The sequence below is a fragment of the Protopterus annectens genome, chromosome 5.part0 (assembly GCF_019279795.1).
Source record: "Protopterus annectens isolate FY-2018-M chromosome 5.part0, PAN1.0, whole genome shotgun sequence".
Lineage (NCBI taxonomy): Eukaryota > Metazoa > Chordata > Ceratodontiformes > Protopteridae > Protopterus > Protopterus annectens.
Window position 1 is genome coordinate 656,249,904 of NC_056735.1, and position 20,338 is coordinate 656,270,241.

General features: G+C 43.7%; 1 protein-coding gene across 2 annotated transcripts in view; it reads left to right on the plus strand.

Annotated features, from left to right (window-relative positions):
* TRAPPC10 (trafficking protein particle complex subunit 10) overlaps positions 1 to 20,338 on the plus strand; it is a 2,525,275-nt gene that overhangs the window by 685,100 nt on the left and 1,819,837 nt on the right. For both annotated transcript variants that reach the window (XM_044072500.1, XM_044072501.1), the window contains exon 3: positions 14,427 to 14,562. In XM_044072500.1, coding sequence (XP_043928435.1) covers positions 14,427 to 14,562 — 136 coding nt within the window. The remainder of the gene's footprint in view (positions 1 to 14,426; positions 14,563 to 20,338) is intronic.

The window sequence follows — 20,338 nt, forward strand, 5'->3', positions numbered from 1 at the left end:
ATCAGGCTGAGCTGGCCTCGGTCAGAGTCTCACAAGCAGATGCTATGCAGAAATGGTTCTTTGATCTGACCCACAGATGAGTTGCATCAGAGATGACGTCCTTCCATATTTCTATTGCAGTATTCTTCACCTAAGGGATCTCCTGCCAAGGATAGCGTAACGTCTGGCCAGTATACCAAATCCTTCATCTCCTGTAGCTGCCATACGTCACATGTATGCTCCCTGCACAAGACATATGGCGTAAAGTTGATGTACGGGCATAATGACTCAGACCTTCTTTGCCGCCAGTCAGAATGCCATTATCATTCGTCAGTCTGAATGCTTTTCTGCTGTGCTGGTTACTAAGCTGTTTTTTTTCCCAGATAAGTGCCCTGTTGGGGTTTCTTCTTTTCATTTTTATTCTTGTTTGGTGTTGTGTTCATGTCATCCAGAAAAGGAGATTGTCAGTGTGGGAGGCAGATTTCCCATAAAGACTGTCATGACCAGTGTCTGTTTTGCTTGGGTGCTTTCCACAGTCATATGCAGCGATCTGTCTGCTAGGCATTTGTGCCTAAGACCTTACTTAGTCATCTGTCCTTTTTGTCCATTTACCTTGAGAACCAGTGTTTTAAGCTTTTGGCTCAGAGTGCAATGGCAGAATACTCCCATCCCGAGGACCAGCCCTCTGCCAAGAAGGCCAAAAATGTCTGGCCTGATCCAGCTGCTGTCCAGCCTTCCTGGACGTCTTCTGAGGCTAGTGAAAGCCCTGAAGACTGTCTGGTGCTTGCTTCGGATTCCTCTGCCCTGACCCCCTTGGAGGCTGGCATGGATCTAAATTACCGCACTTCTTCGAAGGCTTTTCAAACATCTGTACTTGATGTTAAGGGGGAACCTTGGCTGATATCTGATGGACTGAGGGGGATTCCTCCGATTTTAGTGAGAGATAAAATTCCAACCACCATTATAGAGTCGTGTCAGGGTTCTTCAAGCAGAAGTCCCACAGAAAAAGAAACAAAAGGCAAAGCATATTGCTCCTGTTATAAGGAATCCCCCCAGCACGAATGGCAGAATTTCATTTAGGGTTTATTTAATGCTTTTATAGCCTTAAAGCCTTCTCAAGGGGTCTCCGTTCCAGCTTCCCTCGGTCTTCCACCTCTTGTAAGAGGCCTAGGGAATTAGACTCATCACATGAGGATCTGGACTCTGGGGAAGAATCCTTGGCTTACTGTTCTCAAATTCTTTCTCTCTTGTCTGTGGTTCCGAAGAAGAAGATTCCTTAAGTCCAGACTCCCGTTTGAAAGAGTTGTCCTTTGGGGATACTGTAATACTATTGCCCACATGATGAACAAGTTTAAATGGGATTGCTCCTAGGTCTGTGATATTCAAAAAGGATACTGTAAGGTCTTGCAGATGGAGTTTCCCCAACCATCTGTTGTTCCTCCTGTTTTGGCTGCCCTTTTGGATACTTCTTCTGCAGCTTCTGTAGCCCCTGACTCTTGGCCTTCTGTGCCAAAAAAGCCTAATAGGTTGTACAGGGTGCCTGAGGATTGCAAATTTCTTTATAAGAGCCCTTCTTCAGACCTTTTGTGGTGTCTGTTTCTCCTGATAAGCCCTTGAAGGTCTTGCCCTCTATGAAGTTGCTTCCTTCTGGCAAGGATAGTAGGGTCATGGGAAGGTTGGGCAAGAAAGTTAATAGTACTCCGTCCTTGTATTAGAGCCATTAATTACCAGATCCATTTGACAAGGTATATTTTGTCCATCTTCTCCAAGGTTTCTTAAGTGGTTTTGGCCTCCCTGATTCTGAGGAGAAACATTTGCTCTTTCCCTGTTAGGGTCTACTTCTCAACTGGCCTGCCATTCAGTCAAATGCCGCTGATGCCTCTTCCAGGGCTACTGCCTTTGGTTTGATCATGAGGCATTATTCTTAGCTTCGTCTTCAGTTTTTGCCTGATGACATCAAGGCCAAACTTTTGAATACCTTTCTGGATAATAAAAGACTTTTTGAGACTGCTGCTGACTTAAAGTCCCTCCAGGATAAGGGCAAGGCCTTCCAGTAGCTAAAACATATTTTTGTTTTTCTATTCCCAGGTTTTAGAGGAACTAGCCTTCCAAGTCTGCCTTTGTTCATAGAGAAACTCACCCAACCCCTAAGGGTAAGAAGGATCCTAGACATGTTCTTCCTGCTAAGTCTACTCAGACTCCTTCCTCCCAGAAACCTTTTCAGTGCAAACCTGGTCCTTTTTGACATTTGGCCATCCAATACGAAGTGACTCTTCAGGCAATTTACATTCCTTCAGAGCACAATCTAGTGACAATCTAGTGACAGACTCTTTGAACAGGTCAAAAACACACACAAATGGATGCTTTGCAGAGATTTGTTCCTGGACATTGTCCCTGGTTCTTCTTGAACTCTGCCCTTGACTCCTCCTTTGGCATCTAGGGTTTAGGTCAAACAATTTCTTCATATCAGCCTCCCATTCAGGCTGTAATGGCTGTTCCTCTTTTTTAGTTTGTCATAAAGACCAGCCACTGGGGATGCACAAGCCAGTGCATTTCTTTGTTCCGGTCCCAAGCCCTGATAAATGGGGAGGGTTGTGTCAGGAAGGGCATCCGGCGTAAAATTTTGCCAAATCATACATGCGGACAACAGTACAGATATACATACTGGATCGGACGAGGCCCAGGTTAATAACGGCCGCCACCAGTACTGTTGGCCAACAGGGTGTTGGTGGAAATTGGGCTACTGCTGGCCGAAGGAGGAGAAGAGGGGGAAGGCATGCCCGAAGGCAGGTAAAGGCTAGGACTGAGATAGTGAGGGTCGGAATTTTGAATGTTGGCAGTATGACTGATATAGGGAGAGAGCTAGCTGATATGCTGGACAGAAAGAAGGTTGGTATATTGTGTGTGCAAGAGACTAGATGGAAGGGGAGCAAGGCTAGGTGTATCGGAGGTGGTTTCAAATTGTTTTATCTTGGTGTGGATGGGTGGAGAAATGGCATAGGGGTTATCCTGAAGGAGCAGTATGCTAAGAGTGTTTTGGAGGTGAGAAGAGTGTCTGATAGAGTGATGTTTCAATGGGCATGTTGGTGAAGGGAACAGAGGGGGTGAGGAAGTGATAAGTAGGTATGGTGTTAAGCAAAGGAATGCAAGGTCAGCTGGTAGTGGATTTTGCGAAAAGGATGGACATGGCTGTGGTGAATACATATTTTAACAAGAGGGAGGAGCATAGGGTGACATACAAGAGTGGAGGAAGATGCACATAGGTGGATTATATCTTATGTAGAAGGGCCAGTCTGAAGGAGATTGGAGACTAAAGTGGTGGCAGGGGAAAGTGTAGTTAGGCAGCATAGGATGGTGGTTTGCAGAATGACAATAGTGATCAAGAAGAGGAGGAGGAGTGTGAGAGCAATACCAAGGATCAAATGGTGGAAACTGAAAAAGGGTAATTGTGAGGTGGAATTCAGGGAAGAGTTAAGACAGGCACTGGGTGGCAGTGAAGAGTTACTGAATAGCTGGGTAACTACAGCAGCGCTAGTAAGGGAGATGGCTAGAAAGGTGCTTGGTGTGACATCTGGAAAGAGGAAGGAGGACAAGGAGACCTGGTGGTGGAATGAAGAAGTACAGGAGAGTATACAGAGAAAGAGGTTGACGAAGAAGTGGGGTTGTCAGAGAGATGAAGAAAGTAGACAAAGAGTATAAGGAGATGAGGTGCATGGCAAAGAGAGAGGTGGCGAAGGATAAGGCGTATGAAGATTTGTATGAAAGGTTGGACACTAAGGAGGGAGAAAAGAACCTGTACCGAATGGCTAGACAGAGGGACCGAGCTAGTAAAGATGTTCAGCAGGTAAGGGTGATAAAGGATAATGAGGGAAATGTACTCACAAGCGAGGAGAGTGTGTTGAGAAGATGGAAAGAGTACTTTGAGAGGCTGATGAATGAAGAGAATGAGAGGGAGAGAAGGTTGGATGATGTGCGGAGAGTGAATCATGAAGTGCAGTGGATTAGCAAGGAGGAAGTAAGGATAGCTATGAAGAGGATGAAGAATGGAAAGGCTGTTGGTCCAGCTGACATACCTGTGGAAGCATGCATGTGTTTAGGTGAAATGGCAGTGGAATTTTTAACTAGATTGTTTAATGAAATCTTGGAAAGTGAGAGGATGCCTGAGGAGTGGAGAAAGTGTTTTGGTACCGATTTTTAAGAATAAGGGTGATGTGCAGAGCTGTAGTAACTACAGAGGGATTAAATTGATCAGTCACAGCATGAAGTTATGGGAAAGAGTAGTGGAAGAGTAGAGGAAGCTAGGTTAAGAAGGGAGGTGATGTTTAGTGATCAGCAGTATGGTTTCATGCCAGGAAAGAGCACTACAGATGCAATGTTTGCTCTGAGACTGTTGATGGAGAAGTACATAGAAGATCAGAAGGAGTTGCATTGTGTCTTTGTGGACTTAGAGAAAGCATATGTGCCTAGAGAGAAGTTGTGGTATTGCATGAGTAAGTCGGGAGTGTCAGAGAAGTTTGTAAGAGTGGTACAGGGTATGTACGAGGGTAGTGTGACAGCGGTGAGGTCTACGGTAGGAGTGACGGATGTGTTTAAGGTGGAGGTGGGATTACATCAAGGATCAGCTCTGAGCCCTTTCTTATTTGCAATGGTGATGGACAGGTTGACAGACGAGATCAGTCAGGAGTCCCCGTGGACTATGATGTGTGCTGATGACATTGTGATCTGTAGTGAGAGTAGGGAACAGGTGGAGGAGACCCTGGAGAGGTGGAGATATGCTCTAGAGAGAAGAGGAATGAAGGTCAGTAGGACTAAGAATATATGTGTATGAATGAGAGGGAGGATAGAGGAATGGTGAGGATGCAGGGAGTAGAGGTGGCGAAGGTGGATGAGTTTAAATACTTGGGATCAACAGTTCAGAGTAATGGTGAGTGTGGAAGAGAGGTGAAGAAGAGAGTACAGGTAGGATGGAGTGGGTGGAGAAAAGTGTCAGGAGTGATTTGTGATAGACGTGTACCAGTAAGAGTGAAAGGGAAGGTCTATAAGAGGGTAGTGAGACCAGCTATATTATATGGGTTGGAGACAGTGGCATTGACAAAAAGGCAGGAGTCAGAGCTGGATGTGGCAGAGTTAAAGATGTTGAGATTTGCACTGGGTGTGACAAGGGTGGACAGGATTAGGAATAAGTATATTAGAGGGTCAACCCAGGTTGGAAGGTTTGGAGACAAAGCCAGAGAGGCAAGATTACGTTGGTTTGGACATGTGCTGAAGAGGGATGCAGAGGGATGCGGAGTATATTGGGAAAAAGGTGCTAAGGATGAAGTTGCCAGGTAACAGGAAAAGAGGAAAGCCTAAGATAAGGTTTATGGATGTGGTGAGAGAGGACATGCAGGTGGTTGGTGTGACAGAGCAAGATGCAGAGGACAGGAAGAAATGGAAACAGATTATCCACTGTGGCAACCCCTAACAGGAGCAGCCAAAAGAAGAAAAAGATAAAGACAGGCTGTCTGTTCACACTAATCTATCTTTTATGCCCAAGATGGTTAATGAACTGCCTCTTAATCAGTCTATTCCCCTTCCTTCCTTTTATTTCCTTCTACACAGTGCGCCAGTGAGAAGGTTTTTCACACCTTGGAGTTGCACAGACAGCTCAGGTATTGTTTAGATAAAACTAAAGTTATTGCAAATCTGAGCAGCTTTTTGTTTGGGTTTGGCTGTTTCCAAGCAAATCTCCTCCTACATTTTTAAGGTTGTTTCCTTCTGTTATTTTCTTTTCATGGCAAAAGTCTTTCCTCAGCTGTAAAGGCACATTGTGCTAGGGCCGTTACCTCCACTGGTGCTTTTGTCAAGGGAATGAATACCATTTCTATCCTTGAGGATGCTACTTGGTCTTTTGTTCATACTTTCACTAAACATTACAAGTTGGATATTATTTCCAGGGCCAGAGTAGGCTTTGCCAGGGCTATCCTGCTTGGGTTTGTGGAGGGTTCCTCTGTGCCTTCCTCCTCCCTGGCTTCCTCTTGAGCTTTTTTACTCTCCATTAGGTGAAGAATACTGCAGCAGTGATATGGAAGGACATAGTACAGCTGTGTAAAATCTTAGCATAACAGAAGATGTCCTTTTCTTCATGTTGCCGTGTTCAAGTCCCTCCTGCTTTCCACCTCTGTCTTGACTCTTTCCCTCTGTTCTAGTTGCCCTCCTAGTCAAGGAGCTCTTCTCTTTTCTTTGCTCTTTATTTTTTCTTTAGACCCCCAACCTCCAAGGTGCAAGGCTGCCAGCATGGATGTTTTAGTACCTATTCCTTCCAGGCATATTTTCAGACAGTGTGTTACATATAGTGAGGGAGGCTATGAAAATGAACACAAAAAGTCTTGCCAACAAAAGTAGAAGATATTCTGTGTCTGCTGCCTTGCTAGAAACCATGCTGTTCAGTCAAGTAGAGCATCTCTGATTCAGAGCTACTTAATGACTTTTTTGAAGGTACATGCTTTAGCTCTCTCTTTCTCTCTCACTGTCTGTCTCTCTTCTTGCTTGTCTTTAGAGCCTGTTTTATACTTTCCTTTGCTGGTCAAGCAGCTGCTAAACAACATGTTCCATCTTAGAACACCCAAAACAGAAATTTCACCACCTAAACTGTGTATTAAGGAAACTAACTCTGGCACCCTCTGAACCTGCTGCTTCAGTTTTGCCAAAGAACCTCTTCTGGAAAATGCTACTTCAGTGGCTGTGACTTCTGCTAGAAGACTTTTTTTTGTGCTGAAAGCCTCAATGTGTAAAGAAACATTTTTGATATTCCACAAGGTCAGAGTTACTGTTGTGTACCAACCCTATTTTCATGTCCAAAGTGGTGACAGAACATTCCCTGAAACTGGGTATTCACTTCCCTGTATTCTTTCTAAACCCCCAGAACAATGGGATGGGGGAGGAGAGCACTGAATGATGTGGACTTGAATAGTCAGCTGATATTCTTTTTAGGAGGAACTGAGGAAGTCAGAACATCAAATCAGTTATTTGTCTCCTTTGCAAAGGTGTGGGGGGGCTGTCAATAATCTTAACTATCAAAGTAGTTTGTTCATTGTTTTGAAAACACGTGCTACACCATGTCAAGGCACATTTTGTTAAAGTGATAGTAGCCATGATGGCATTCTTTACAGAGAGTTAATGCCAAGGCAGTTTTAAAACGAGCTACCTGATGCTATGTCTCTACCTTTACCAGACAGCAGTTCAGGTTCTCCATTCAGGGCTAGGGCATGGTTTGCTGTGGCAAATTCTCCAGTTTTTGCTGTCTTAATATTTTAGTCAGGGCCAGCCACCCATTGGCCTTTATGCCCTAAGAGTTTTCCCAGAAGTGATTACTGGAACAGTGAACATTACAAAGAACATAGTATAGGTGTGTCAGGAGCTTAACTGTAATTGTAGATGTTAAGTAATATTTATTGCTGCAGTCTGTGTTCCATCCCGCAATCTCTTCTGTCCTGCTGTCAGCATCCTGAGATTGGAGTTGGTATGTTACTTTTACTCCTACGTTAATGTTATTTCACCACCAGACTCCCTTCTTCCCCTGACCTTGTTTAGAGCCTGGAGAAGCAGATTGGGGCTTCATGGGTGTGAATTCTTGTCTCTGGGGATAAATCCTGTAGGGCATAATATGAGTGTCTTGTCTAGTTAGGGCAGAAAGTCAGAATATAGTGTTGGCTGATGTCCCTTTTTTTGCCACAGACCTCATGTCATCCAAGTCGGAGGTAATAGGCCTGGAGGGTGAAGGTAAAGCTCTGGAAGTTGAGACTGCCATCAGGCACCTGCACGCAAGAATCACGTAAGTGATGACTGCAGTAGTGAATGTACTTGGTACATCTATGATATTTTAAGTTCCTAACACAACTGTACTTTCCAGCAGCTTGCTCAAGTGTTTATACCATATAGAATACTCTACAGACCTTCACCAAACCCTACAGGTTGGAGTGGCATCTAGGGATAGAACAACTTTTGATACATGTATGCTGTAGGGGACCTTGTAACTGTCCACATGCCGAAGTAACCAGTTACTTCTTGGGTTTATGCCTTCAAGTCATTATTTACTGTTACAGTGATACTCCTCAAAGAAGATAATAGTTGTGTATGATACAGACCTTAACACTAGATTTTTGAGGCAAAATTACTGTGACAGCAATACTTCCCTCAATCCTTCCTATTGTTTGGGAGCTTGAATGTAGTATAGTACTAAGTTTGATGGTTATGTTTGGATTAATTGTTTCCATGGCTTATTGGATAGATGTCCTTCAAGGATGCATCTGCAGTCATAACATGGATTGTCCTGCCTCAGGCAGCCCTTCGGTCGGCCGGATTCCAAAGTCTGGGTCTGGCCTCGGCTGATGTCGCATTTTCCCCGACGTCAGAGCTGCTGGGGTATAAAGTCATCAGTCGACGCCATTTTCCTCAGTCTTTCTTGCCGCGCGGTGCCCGAAGCAGAAGCTGTTCGCAAGTGCCGGTCGGTCAGATCCAGAGATTCAGCTACCGAAGACTTCTAAAAGGCTAAGTACCCCATTGGGGACTCTTTCTTGCCTCAGCCGATGTCAGACAAAGTAAGTAATTGTTTAACTTGTGGGAAACAAATACCTCATAAGGATTTCCATTTCTACTGCCTTCCTTGCTTAGGCCCAGACCACGACGTATCAGCTTGTTTAGCCTGTGCCTCCTTCAACCGACGGACTCTTAGACGTCGGTCGGAGTTTGCAGAAGAGTTTTTTGGATCCGCTTTTGCATATAAAATGCCGTCGGAGACTCCGACTACACATTTAGCCAAAAAACGCAAGGAAAAGGACCGACACTCGCGACCCGCGGTTTCGGCTGAAACCACGGTTAGGCCTACCGCGAGTGTCTCTGTTTCGGCTGAAACCGAGGCCTCGGTTCTACCTTCTGCCGAAATCATACCTCCGACAACCGAGGCCAGTGTGACCCCGGCCGAGTCGGCTACAGAAATCCATACCGAAGAAGCAAACGCACAAGAATTGTCCGACACCATTCCTTTGGACATTTCCACTCCTGCACGTGGGACAGCTAGGCCCCCTGCTTCTATGTCCATTAAGGCTTTCTCCAGGGCTAAAGCAGCTAAAATTACAAAAGCTTTACCTGCAAAATCAACTTCTCAGAGACCTTCCTCAAGTTCCCAGATTCTCAGTCTTGCTGAGGACCTTATATCTCAGATTAGGGGTTCCCAACCTCACCCAGACAGGGCCTCCCAACCTCCTCCTGACAAAAGGCCCAGGACTGAACCACCTGAACCTCTCTCCTCTGACTACTCCTCGGATGGATCTGATTTGTCAGACCATCAGGAAGGGCCATACTCACCTTATGAGGATTCAGATGCAGAAGACTCTATCCCTTCTGCTTCCCCTCCAGAGGAATTTTCCTTTGGGGAAACTTTACACTCTATGAGGGAACACTTTCAATGGCAGGGTCAGGATTTCTCTGATTCTAGAAAAAGACTAAGGACTTTCTTACACTTGCCACAGCATAGGCCTTTAGCCATACCACCTGTGCTAACTGTAGTTGATGATGCATATAATGATGTCAGCTCTGCCCCTGATTCACTTCCCCCGGCCCCTGCCAAACCTGACAGATACTACAGGGTTCCGGATTTCCACTTCCACTTGTATAAAGCCCATGCTGCAGACCCAGAAACTATTTCTCAGGGCCCGAAAGGTGTTGCAGCTGCCACTGCCAAAAACCCACTACCCTCTGAAAGGGAGTCAAGAGCATTAGAGAGATGGGGAAAAAAGGTTTATACATCTGCTACTCTTTCTGCCAGGGCTTTAAACTGTCAGTTCCATATGATACAGTACCAGGAATATTTGTTAGATCAGCTGAATAAAAAGCTTTCTTCTCCTGAACCTTTAGACCGTAAGGCCCTTCAGGATTTGGTACACAACTCTCAGCAGGTCAGTAACCATTTCTTAAAATGTGGCTATGATGCACTGGAAGCTTCATTTAGATCAGCTATGACTGGGGCAGTAATTCGTAGACATGCCTGGCTAAAAGAGCAATCCTTGCCGGACCATGTCAAGGCAAAACTCCTAGATGCTCCAATGGAGAAACAAAGTTTATTTGGCTCCCCTGCACAGTAGATTCTACAGAAAGTGGAAAAAAAAGCAAAATCTGTGCAAACAGTTAAGGATTTTCTGCAGGTCCAACCTCCGAGGTTCAGCAGAAACTGGCCTTCAAAGAATTGGTCCTTTCCAGACACCTCCAAAGCACAGAGGGGCAGGAATAGATGCCCAAGAGGCAGAGGTCAATCAAAGGGTGCCTACAGGGGTCGCCAGTGGCAACCTGCCAACCAGAGGAGTACTGCCACAGCTGCAACTACAACCACTTCCACAGGACAAACACAATGACTTGACTGATTCCGCCTACAAGGGAACAACTGGAAGCACCCTTGGGCGGAAAATTGGCTTTATTCTCAAAAAACTGGCATTGCATTACAAAAGACAAATGGACATTGCAAACAATAGACAAAGGATACAGGTTTCATTTCCACACTTTACCAAGAAGGAGCGGAATGCCAAACCTTCCACCAAACCAGAAGCCAGAGGCTTTAAGACAAATCAACAATTTACTTCAGATGAAAGCAATAGAAAGGGTACCATCTATGGAACAAGGCCAAGGGTTTTACTCCAGACTATTCCTTGTACCAAGAAAAGAAACCCAATGGAGGCCTATTCTCGACTTGTCCGCACTAAACGCATATCTCATTGTGCCAAAATTCAAAATGCTGACCCTTCAGCAACTTCTTCCCATGTTGGGCAAGGAGTCTTGGCTGGTGACTCTAGATCTCAAGGAGGCATACCTGCACGTCCCTATATGACCAGATTGCAGAAGACACCTCAGATTTCTTGCAGGATCAGAGCATTATCAATTCTCAGCATTGCCCTTTGGCTTATCTACTGCGCCCAGAGTATTCACAAAATGCCTGGCATCAGTAATTGCACATTGCAGGCTCCAGGGAATTAAAATCTACCCATACCTGGACGACTGCCTAATACAAGCGGAGAACAGGACAAGACTTATAAAGGATTTGGCCTATGTCATACACCTGTTACAGGCCTTGGGATACACAGTCAACATCCAGAAGTCAAGACTAGTGCCATCCCAACGGATAACCTTTTTGGGTGCGGATCTGGACACAACAACTCAGATGGCTTTTCTCACAGAAGAAAAACAAAAGCAACTCCCAGTCTACTTCATGGCTTTGACAAGACAAACTCAGCTCACTGCAAGGAAAGTCCTGCAGGCCCTGGGTTACATGGCATCTTGCATAATCTTGATCCCACATGCCAGGCTGCATATGAGGAAATTACAATGGTACCTAAGGAATGTATGGTCTCAACACAGGCACAGTCTAGAAACCACGATTCCAATCATTCCATGCCTGAAAAAGGAATTCCTGTGGTGGGCTCAGGCCTGCCAGTCCAACAGAGGGTTGCTTTTCAACAAACCACAACCAAGGCAGACCATCACCACGGACGCCTTAGACCTAGGATGGGGAGCACGCATGGAAGACAAGTGCATCCAAGGCCCATGGACTCAAGACCAGCTGAATTTGCACATAAACCTAAAGGAGATGCTGGCAGTGAAGCATGCAATCGAGGCATTCAAATCATTCCTCCAGCAAGGTCATCTGCTGATAAGGACAGACAATACCACAGTCATGTGGTACATAAACAAACAGGGAGGCACGCATTCCTACCCTCTATGCCGGATGGCAATGGATCTGTGGAACCTAGCCCTGAATCTCAACATCCAACTGCAGGCCAAATTGCACCAGGAAAAGAGAATTCACTAGCAGACAGCCTAAGCAGAACTACCACGGATGCTCACAAATGGATGCTGCATCCAGACATCTTCAAAATCATAACAAACAAATGGGGAATGCCAGAGATAGACCTGTTCGCCTCCCCACTCAACAACCAACTAAGGAAATTCTGCTCAAGAGTATACCACCCACAAGCCTGGAAGGTGGACTCCCTCTCTTTCAACTGGAATGCCCTAACAGTGTATGCTTTTCCACCACTCCCATTGATGTACAGAGTACTACTGAAGATCAGAGAGGAACAGCCAAAGGTGATACTGATAGCTCCAGACTGGCCAAGGCAGCACTGGTATCCGCTACTGAGAAGCATGTCTCGGACGAACTCATGGCCTCTACCCCTATGGCCTCTACTTCTAACGCAGAACAACTTCAAGACCCTGCATCCAAACTTGAAAACACTGCAGCTGACTGCCTGGAAAATTGCCTAAAACAAAACCAAACTGTCTTATCTCAGAGAGTCAAGGACATAATCCTGGAGGCTCGTAGACCCTCCACAAGAAAGACATACTCAGCTAAATGGAAGAGATTCCTCATTTGGAGCGCTTCAAAGGGTACAAATGTCACACTGGCAAACCTAGCACACATCCTAGAATACTTAGCAGAACTGTTCCACAATGGCCTGTCCTATTCCTCCATTAAGATTCATGCTTCAGCAATTTCAGCAGAATACAACATGGATCCTCCTATCTTCTCTCAGCCTCTCCTCAGACAATTTTTAAGAGGGATCAAAAATGTAAAACCTCCAAGGAAACCCCCTCTTCCTGCATGGGATCTCAATTTTGTGCTGGAAAAATTAACACTACCACCTTTTGAACCAGCAGCATCATCAGACTTGCAGTTCTTATCTTGGAAAACTGCTTTCCTTCTAGCAATCACTTCAGCAAGAAGAGCATCCGAGTTACAAGCACTGATGGCAGTGCAGCCTTTCCTTATTTTTCACCAAGATAGAGTGTCTCTGAGAACCAATCCTACTTTCATGCCAAAGGTGGTATCCAGGGTATCCTTGAACCAAGCTATTCATTTGCCTACGTTCCCTAACCCACAGAACAGGGGGGAAAAACTACTGCACACCTTGGATGTACACAGACAACTATGCTACTATCTGAACAGAACTAAAACCAGCAGAAAAATTGACCAACTTCTGGTAGCATATGCAACTGGAGTGCAAGGAAAAGCAATTTCCAAACAGACAATCTCTAAATGGATAGGAAATTGCATTCGTTTCTGCTACTCTTTTCATGGAAAGACAGCTCCTGAAAATATCAGGCCTCACTCCATAAGAGCCACAGCCACCACTACAGCTTTCCTACGAGGGGTGGCTACCAAGGACATTTTAGAAGCTGCTACTTGGAGCTCCGTGCATACATTTGCCAAGCATTACAATCTACCTTTATACTCCAGATCCCGAGCAGGTTTTGCAACTGCAGTTTTACAGGGGATCATAACTACACCATCCTTATCTTAGTACCTCCTCCTCCAGTTTGGCTATGGTATTCTACCCATATGTTATGACTGCAGATGCATCCTTGAAGGACATAGTACAGTTTTGTACCTACCATAAATGTAGATGTCCGATAGCAGTCAGGATTACCCACCCACCTTCCCCTCTGTGGTATTCCTAGGGTGCTTACCCCTCTTTCAGCTAGCTGGGGGAATCTATTATGGTGTATTTGTTTGTATGTATATATATATATATATATATATATATATATATATATATATATATATATATTGTTTTATTCTGTTTGGAATTTTCAACTTTTATCCAAATTTAGCCTTCCTAGAGGGCACCTGGCATCTGGGGCAGGAAACACTGAGGAAAATGGCATCGGCTGATGCCTTTATACCCCAGCAGCTCTGACGTCGGGGAAGATGCGACATCAGCCGAGGCCAGACCCAGACTTTGGAATCCGGCCGACCGAAGGGCTGCCTGAGGCAGGACAACCCATATGTTATGACTGCAGATGCATACCTATCGGACATCTACATTTATGGTAGGTACAAAACTGTACTTTGTTTATATCCATTACTGACCTTAACACTGGATATGTGCCTATTATATGCTAACTTCCTTGCAGAGATTCAGAGCTTGAATCACTAAAGAGAGTTTTTAACATTGTTTTATATCGATAATGGAATGTCATGCCACACGCGTTAGTACCTTTGTGGGCATTTCTGAAAAAGTCATCCAGGGAATGGAATATTAAAGGTAGATAAACCCTAATGTTATGATTTCATATTACTTTTGATCTGTTTTTGAAGGTGTACTGTTTTGATCAATAGTTTCACAACTGTACTTTTGTGAATGTTTGATGCAGTGTCATAAGAATGGATGATCACTGCATCCTATAGTTTTATTTCTGAGGAACTACCAACATAGGAGGTCACAACAGAAACAGTTAAACATTGAATATGAAGGTTATGAATAAGAAATCATCCTAGCATGTATATTTTTATGAGGGATGGAAATAAAACTATCATTTTATAATGCTTGATAGAGGAAATTGATTTGCTGAAGCAAGTGATTTTTTTTTAAGTGAATTCTAAAGTTTTCACTTACTCTAACATCTGTATGTTTATACAGGTCATATGGTCGTCCTTCCAAGATGATCCATTTAGAAGCCAACTTTGTCCAGTTTAAGGAAGAACTGATCCCCAAAGAAGGAAACAAAGCACTTTTAACCTTCCCTTTTCTACATATCTTTTGGACCGATTGCTGTGTAAGTAATTGCATCAGAAAGGCCAAAATTATGTTTACAAAATTGTAAAATTTACAGTGTTCATTTTAGTAGTAAAGTCTGATTAGCCTTAATGTAGGAAGTAGAGAACTGATTTTGTGAAAAATAAAAAAATATTATTGATTGCTGGGGATGGGGTGGAGGAGGCAAAACTGCAAGATTTTCAACCGCTTTAGAAAATTAAAAACGTCAAGTCTAATTCAGTAGGATTCTAAATTGTGTTGCTACTCTTACCTTAGATTATTGCTGGCTTAGGCATAAACATGCTCTTTGTTCCTGGGCACTTGAGCCTGACTGTCAGCTGCTTGTCTGTCTCCTATGGTTCCAACCCCACATCCCACCCCAGCTGCTTGTCTGTCTCCTGTGGCTCCCAACCCACATCCCACCATACCCCTTGCAGCCTGATGGAAGGAATGAGGCCTAGATGATCCTCTGTACCCACTAGTATTAACCCCCTCACCCTTGAAGTAGCTGTCATGGAAGTCCAAAATGTAGTAAAGAGCAGAGCTAGTGCCAGAAGTGTCCTGCACCCTGAAGGTACTCTTGGTCTTTTCTAAGTGCTAGCCCACATCCCAACCCCCCATTTACAGATACTATTGTGCTTTAAGCTTAGTGAACAATGGCTTTACCTCCTCCCCACTTCCCCATGGAACATTTGGGAAGTATGCATTCACCTGTGTATGTCTGGAACCCATTTATTTTTGACTTTCTAGTGACCTGTTGAAACTTAGCATTTCCCAGAATGAGAGGCCGTTGTTGACCATTACAGCTTGAGAGATTTATCTGCTTTGCCACATCCATTTTTCATCATTTATGCCAGCGGTTATTTTGAGTTTGTCACAAGTGTATGATTTTAGAGCTATCGTTACCTAGCCACTGACTTTCAACATCTAGATAATTTTCCAAAAAGTTTGCTAAAGCAGTATCCCCCAACCATTTACTTCCTTTGATATTTTAACATCGCCCATCACATACACAAACAAGTTTCTGTTTGACTAGGCACATAGTGATATTAATTAAATGTATAATTCTGTAAATTAGCTAATTAAAATGACCTAACAGAGTCTCATCTCTGCTGTTTAATCATGGAAGTGAATCCTAAGTAGTAGATGCTGGCAAATATGTCGCATTTTGTCCTTGGACATTCAGAAAAGGTTTTGTGTATAATTCCCCTTCTATTGGGGAAAATGGTCTAAATTTAACCTCCAGGAGTTTTGTTAACTTTCATCTTCCTGAGCTTCAAATCCTTGCTAGATGTGCAGAGTTGAGGATTCCCCACTTGGCCTTCTGTCTCCCCCCAGTATTAGCTTCCTGTAGTGATAATCTCTTGAAAATGTTTATTCATGGAGGAAATAGGTTTGTGTGTGTACATGTGTTTGTACATGTATTTATAGAAGTAGGTATGTAAAGATATTAGCGATGCTGCCTTGGGTTTACCTTAATAACCACCATCACAAGTGCAGGTAGCATAAGGACTGTCCACATTAATACATGCTCAGTCTGTTTTTTGGTACGCCCACAGGTATGTTGTTGTCTGCCCTTCAGTTCGTTGTCTGTTGCAATTCAGGTGACTGGGAGACTTATCCTAGACACTGCAGGAAGAGGAAAGGGAGATGTTCATCATTCCCTCTGTGGTGGTAGCCTTTTAGGTATATGGGTTGTTTCCAGCCTAGAAAACAATAACTAGCCATCTTCAAAAGCTCTGACTGCCCCACACACCTTCAGTTTGTCTGTTGATTGGCTAAATCCCAAGGAGAGAAATCAGCAGAGTGAATATTTCTTCAGTACTTTCCTGCTGTCTTGAGAAGAAGCTTCTGTAGGCCTTCACAAGGGCAGCAATTGACTAAGAACTTACTTTGTTGCTGGCAGATGAGTCCCAGTTGGGGAACTCTTCCACAGAGAAATTATTGCCCTTTTAAGAAAAGTAATATATTTTTTTACTAAAAGTAGTATTTCCCCTTTAATACATTGCTTATTTTTATGCAGTATCGAAAGTTTCTTGTCTGGGACTGAAATTCATAGTTATTAGTGTCTGTTAAACTACTTGGGGCTACTTTTGTGAGAGTCTGTGTGCTACTTGTGTAAACTTTGATTTTGGCGGGGATAAAGCGTGTTATAGCAGGAACATGCATCAGTGTAGTCTTTTGCTGACTTTGTGCAACCTACCTCTCGTATTGCTTTTTGTCAATGTTTATATGTTTGAAAGGGGTTCTGACAAGGAATTTGTGTTCTGCTCTTTTTTGTTGTGAGGGACTTGGGAAAGGTGTTGAGTTTGTGTGTGCTGCTTATGAACACTTTCTAGTGACAGCATACCTTCTAACCATCTTGCCAGCAACAATTACCACTTTTGGCTTCTCTTCCTTGGCTTCAGCATAGCTACTCCCATCCTGCTGGCTGTTTTCCTGCTATACCTAGAAGAAAAAGAAACACTTAACCAAAGATTGCTTGCCATTGTTGCAGAAGGAGTCTGTGCTTCAGCCGAGTGTGGATAAACCTGCAGTGGTTGTTTGTTGCTTCTCAGACCACTCACTCACTTCTCTGGCTTCCTGTGTTGTAGTCCTCTCATCCATCATGAACCAGGGGTCAGCCATGTCCTGTCTGGTTGTTCCATGTCCAATACTATATGAGGGAACAATCTTCCCTAGGTCTGGAAGACACTTTGGTAACTGGGGCAGGAGACCAGTAGATGGGACAGATGTCCCACCTTTGAGTCTGTCTTCTTCCACAGGGACTCCTGTTAAGAAAAAAAAAATTAACATTGTCCTTCTGAATAAATAATTAGTTAAGAAAGATGAATTTCGTACCTTGGCAAGGCAAGGGATCGTAGTACAAAGAAGCCATTACAGGTGGGTATCCCCTGTAAAGTACCTCCTGAGGAAACACTGTCTGAAGGTTCTGCCTCTGACAAAAATAGGGCTTCTCCTTCTATAGATTCCCAAGCCAAGCTGTCTAATAGTGAGGAACATATAAATTCTCATCCTCCTGTGGAGGCATTTTCTTTTAATCAGACCATAGCCAGGATTAATGAGGTATTTTTACAGGACCAGTTAGATGTTTCCCCTGAACTGAGGGGTTGCTGTGATGTTACAAGTGGATATACCTCATTCCTCTTCCATCCCTCCTATACTGCCAGCCTTGGAAGATGTGTTGAGTGCTGCTTGTAGTCATCTCAATACCCAATTGTCAGTCCTTCAAGAACTCTTTAAGGTACATCAGGCTAATACATTTCTTTTCTCTTGCTTTAGATCTGATCTAGCAGCAATTTCAGCTGCATCTCCTACTGGGGATAGGTTGGTCTTTAACAGAAATCCTTCTCCTGGTACCAAGGAAGGCAAGATGTGGGAGTGCATAGGTCAGAGAATCTTTTCTTCCATTTTAGCCTTCAGAATTCTGAATTACCAAGCATATATGTGAAAATTTGTCTTATGTGGACAGGCTGAGGGAATTGGCTACCACTCTTTATACAGAAGAAAGTTCTTTCTTAAACCAAACTGTTTCTACCATGTCCCAGGTATCTAAATATGCTGTGAAATGTGAGTATGATTGTGGCGATACTGTGTACTACAGTGTCGAGAAGATGTGCTTGCATAAGTAACTAAAAGTTTGCTGATGAGGTAAAGTCTGAAGTCTTTTTTTTTGCTCTTCTGCTGCCCAGGTTCTCAAGCAATATGAAGGGGAAATTGTTTCAGAGACTTTCTAAGATTTTTCATGCACCCCAATACAAATCTTATAGGCCTCCCTCTTTTACAAAAATAAAAGCTAAGTGAGCAAAACCAGTCTTTTTCTGGCAAACAAGGTACAAAAATAAGATGGTCTGAAGGAAGTAACAAGAAGAAGCAGGTGCATTTCAGAAAAACGGACAGACCAACAGTGACGAATGGCCATGCTAGCATTCTTTCCACCCTTCCCTTTCACCTGGCCGATAACTGTCCTTTAACAAACTGTCCCTTAACAGCCTCTTTGGCAAAAGATTGTTTCAGATTCTTGATTCTTGGGCTGTTAAAGTGGTACAAATTGGTAACATATGGCATAGGATACAAACCCTCTTTTCAGTAGGATTCTTCCCCACTATCTGAACCAAACAATTTTTTTTTCCTCTGGTTCTTCACTCTGTACACACCCAAGGGATCACAGAACTAGTGTCTGTATGTCAGAGGGGAGAAAGGCTTCTGTTTCAGAATGTTTCTGGTACCCAAGAAAGAGGCCTCTTGGGGACCAGTTCTAGATATCCCATTTTTAAATCTGTATGTGAAAGTACCAACATTCAGAATGCTGACTTTACAGAACTTGTCACCCCTCATTCTTACCATGAGTTAATTGTGAACACCTATGTTTAAAAGATGCTAATTAGCCATATTCCCATAGTCACAGGTTTCAGGAAATTTCTAAAGATTTCTGTTTCTGGGTCATATTATCAGTTCTTTACATTATTCTTTGGTTTATCTGCAGCTTCAAGGCAGCTTCTAGAATGAGTAGTTCCAATCATAACTTATTGCAGACTAAATGAGATTCACATCAGTCCTTATTTAGATGACTTGCTTATCTTTATCCAGATGTCAGGAGTCATTAACTTGGGTTATGTCTCTTTTAAACAGTCTGGATTTCCAGATAAATATTGCAAAATCCTCCTTTCTGCATCTCACAGGATTGTGTTTCTGGTCTACTTTCTAGATATTTCTCTTCAAAAGCCTTTTTGAGATGAGAGAATGCACAGGAGACCCATTTTCACATGATAAAAACTGTGATTTCTATTTTGCAGTACTCCCTGATAAGGAACAATTCAGAGAATCTGAATATAGTGGATGTCCGAGTCTAGTGCCATATAGGCAGACTGAGAGTAGGTAGGAGTACTGTCAGTAGACCTCTGGACTGCATTAACCATATGAGGATGCAATGAAGCAACAGGCACTGGAACAGCAGTGGATTGTATGGGGTAATGCTGCAACAGGGCATGACGGGGACTGGCAGACTGGAGGGCTGAACTGATGGGGGAAGACGTTTTGCAGTCCTTTCAGGGGAGGGAGTCAACCTAGCAGGGCACAGGGAACATGGTCTGGGCTGGCCATTGTTGTTCTGTGTAGCTGTCTCACTGATGTTCCTCGTGTTTCACTGTTGCTGTCATCACATTTGGGTTATCTGCTTGCAGTAGCCTTCAGTCGGCCTAATTAACAAAGTCTCGGGTCCTGCTTTGGTTGCTGTCCCATCTTCCATGACATCAGGAAGTCAGGGGTATAAAGCATGCAGCCGACGCCATTACATCAATCTTTCTTGCCGTGCGGTGCCTGAAGCAGAAGCAGTTTGCAAGTGCCGGTCGGCCGACTCCTGAAATTTTTCGTTTTCGAGTTTCAGAACCGAAGTCTTCAACTAAGCTAAGTACCCCGTTGGGGAAACTTTTTCTTGCTCTAAACCGATGTCAGTAAAAGTTAATAGTTGTATTTCTTGTGGAAAGCAAATACCTCATAAAGATTTTCATTTGTACTGCATTCCTTGCTTAGGCCCTGACCACGATTTACCTCGCTGTCGGTTTTGTGCCTTATTTAAACAACCAACTATTTGTCGTCTGTTTATTTATGCTTCTAAATATTTTGGTACTTGGTTCAATTACCCAGATATGGCTTCGGTAAGCCACCCGACTACCGATATTCTGAAAAAAATGCAAAGATAAAGGCAGAGACAGACTGCATTGGTCCAAAGCTGCCGACGACGCTTCTCCTAAGCTAGTCGCCAGTTCGCTGGTACTCAGTGAGGCGCTTTTGCA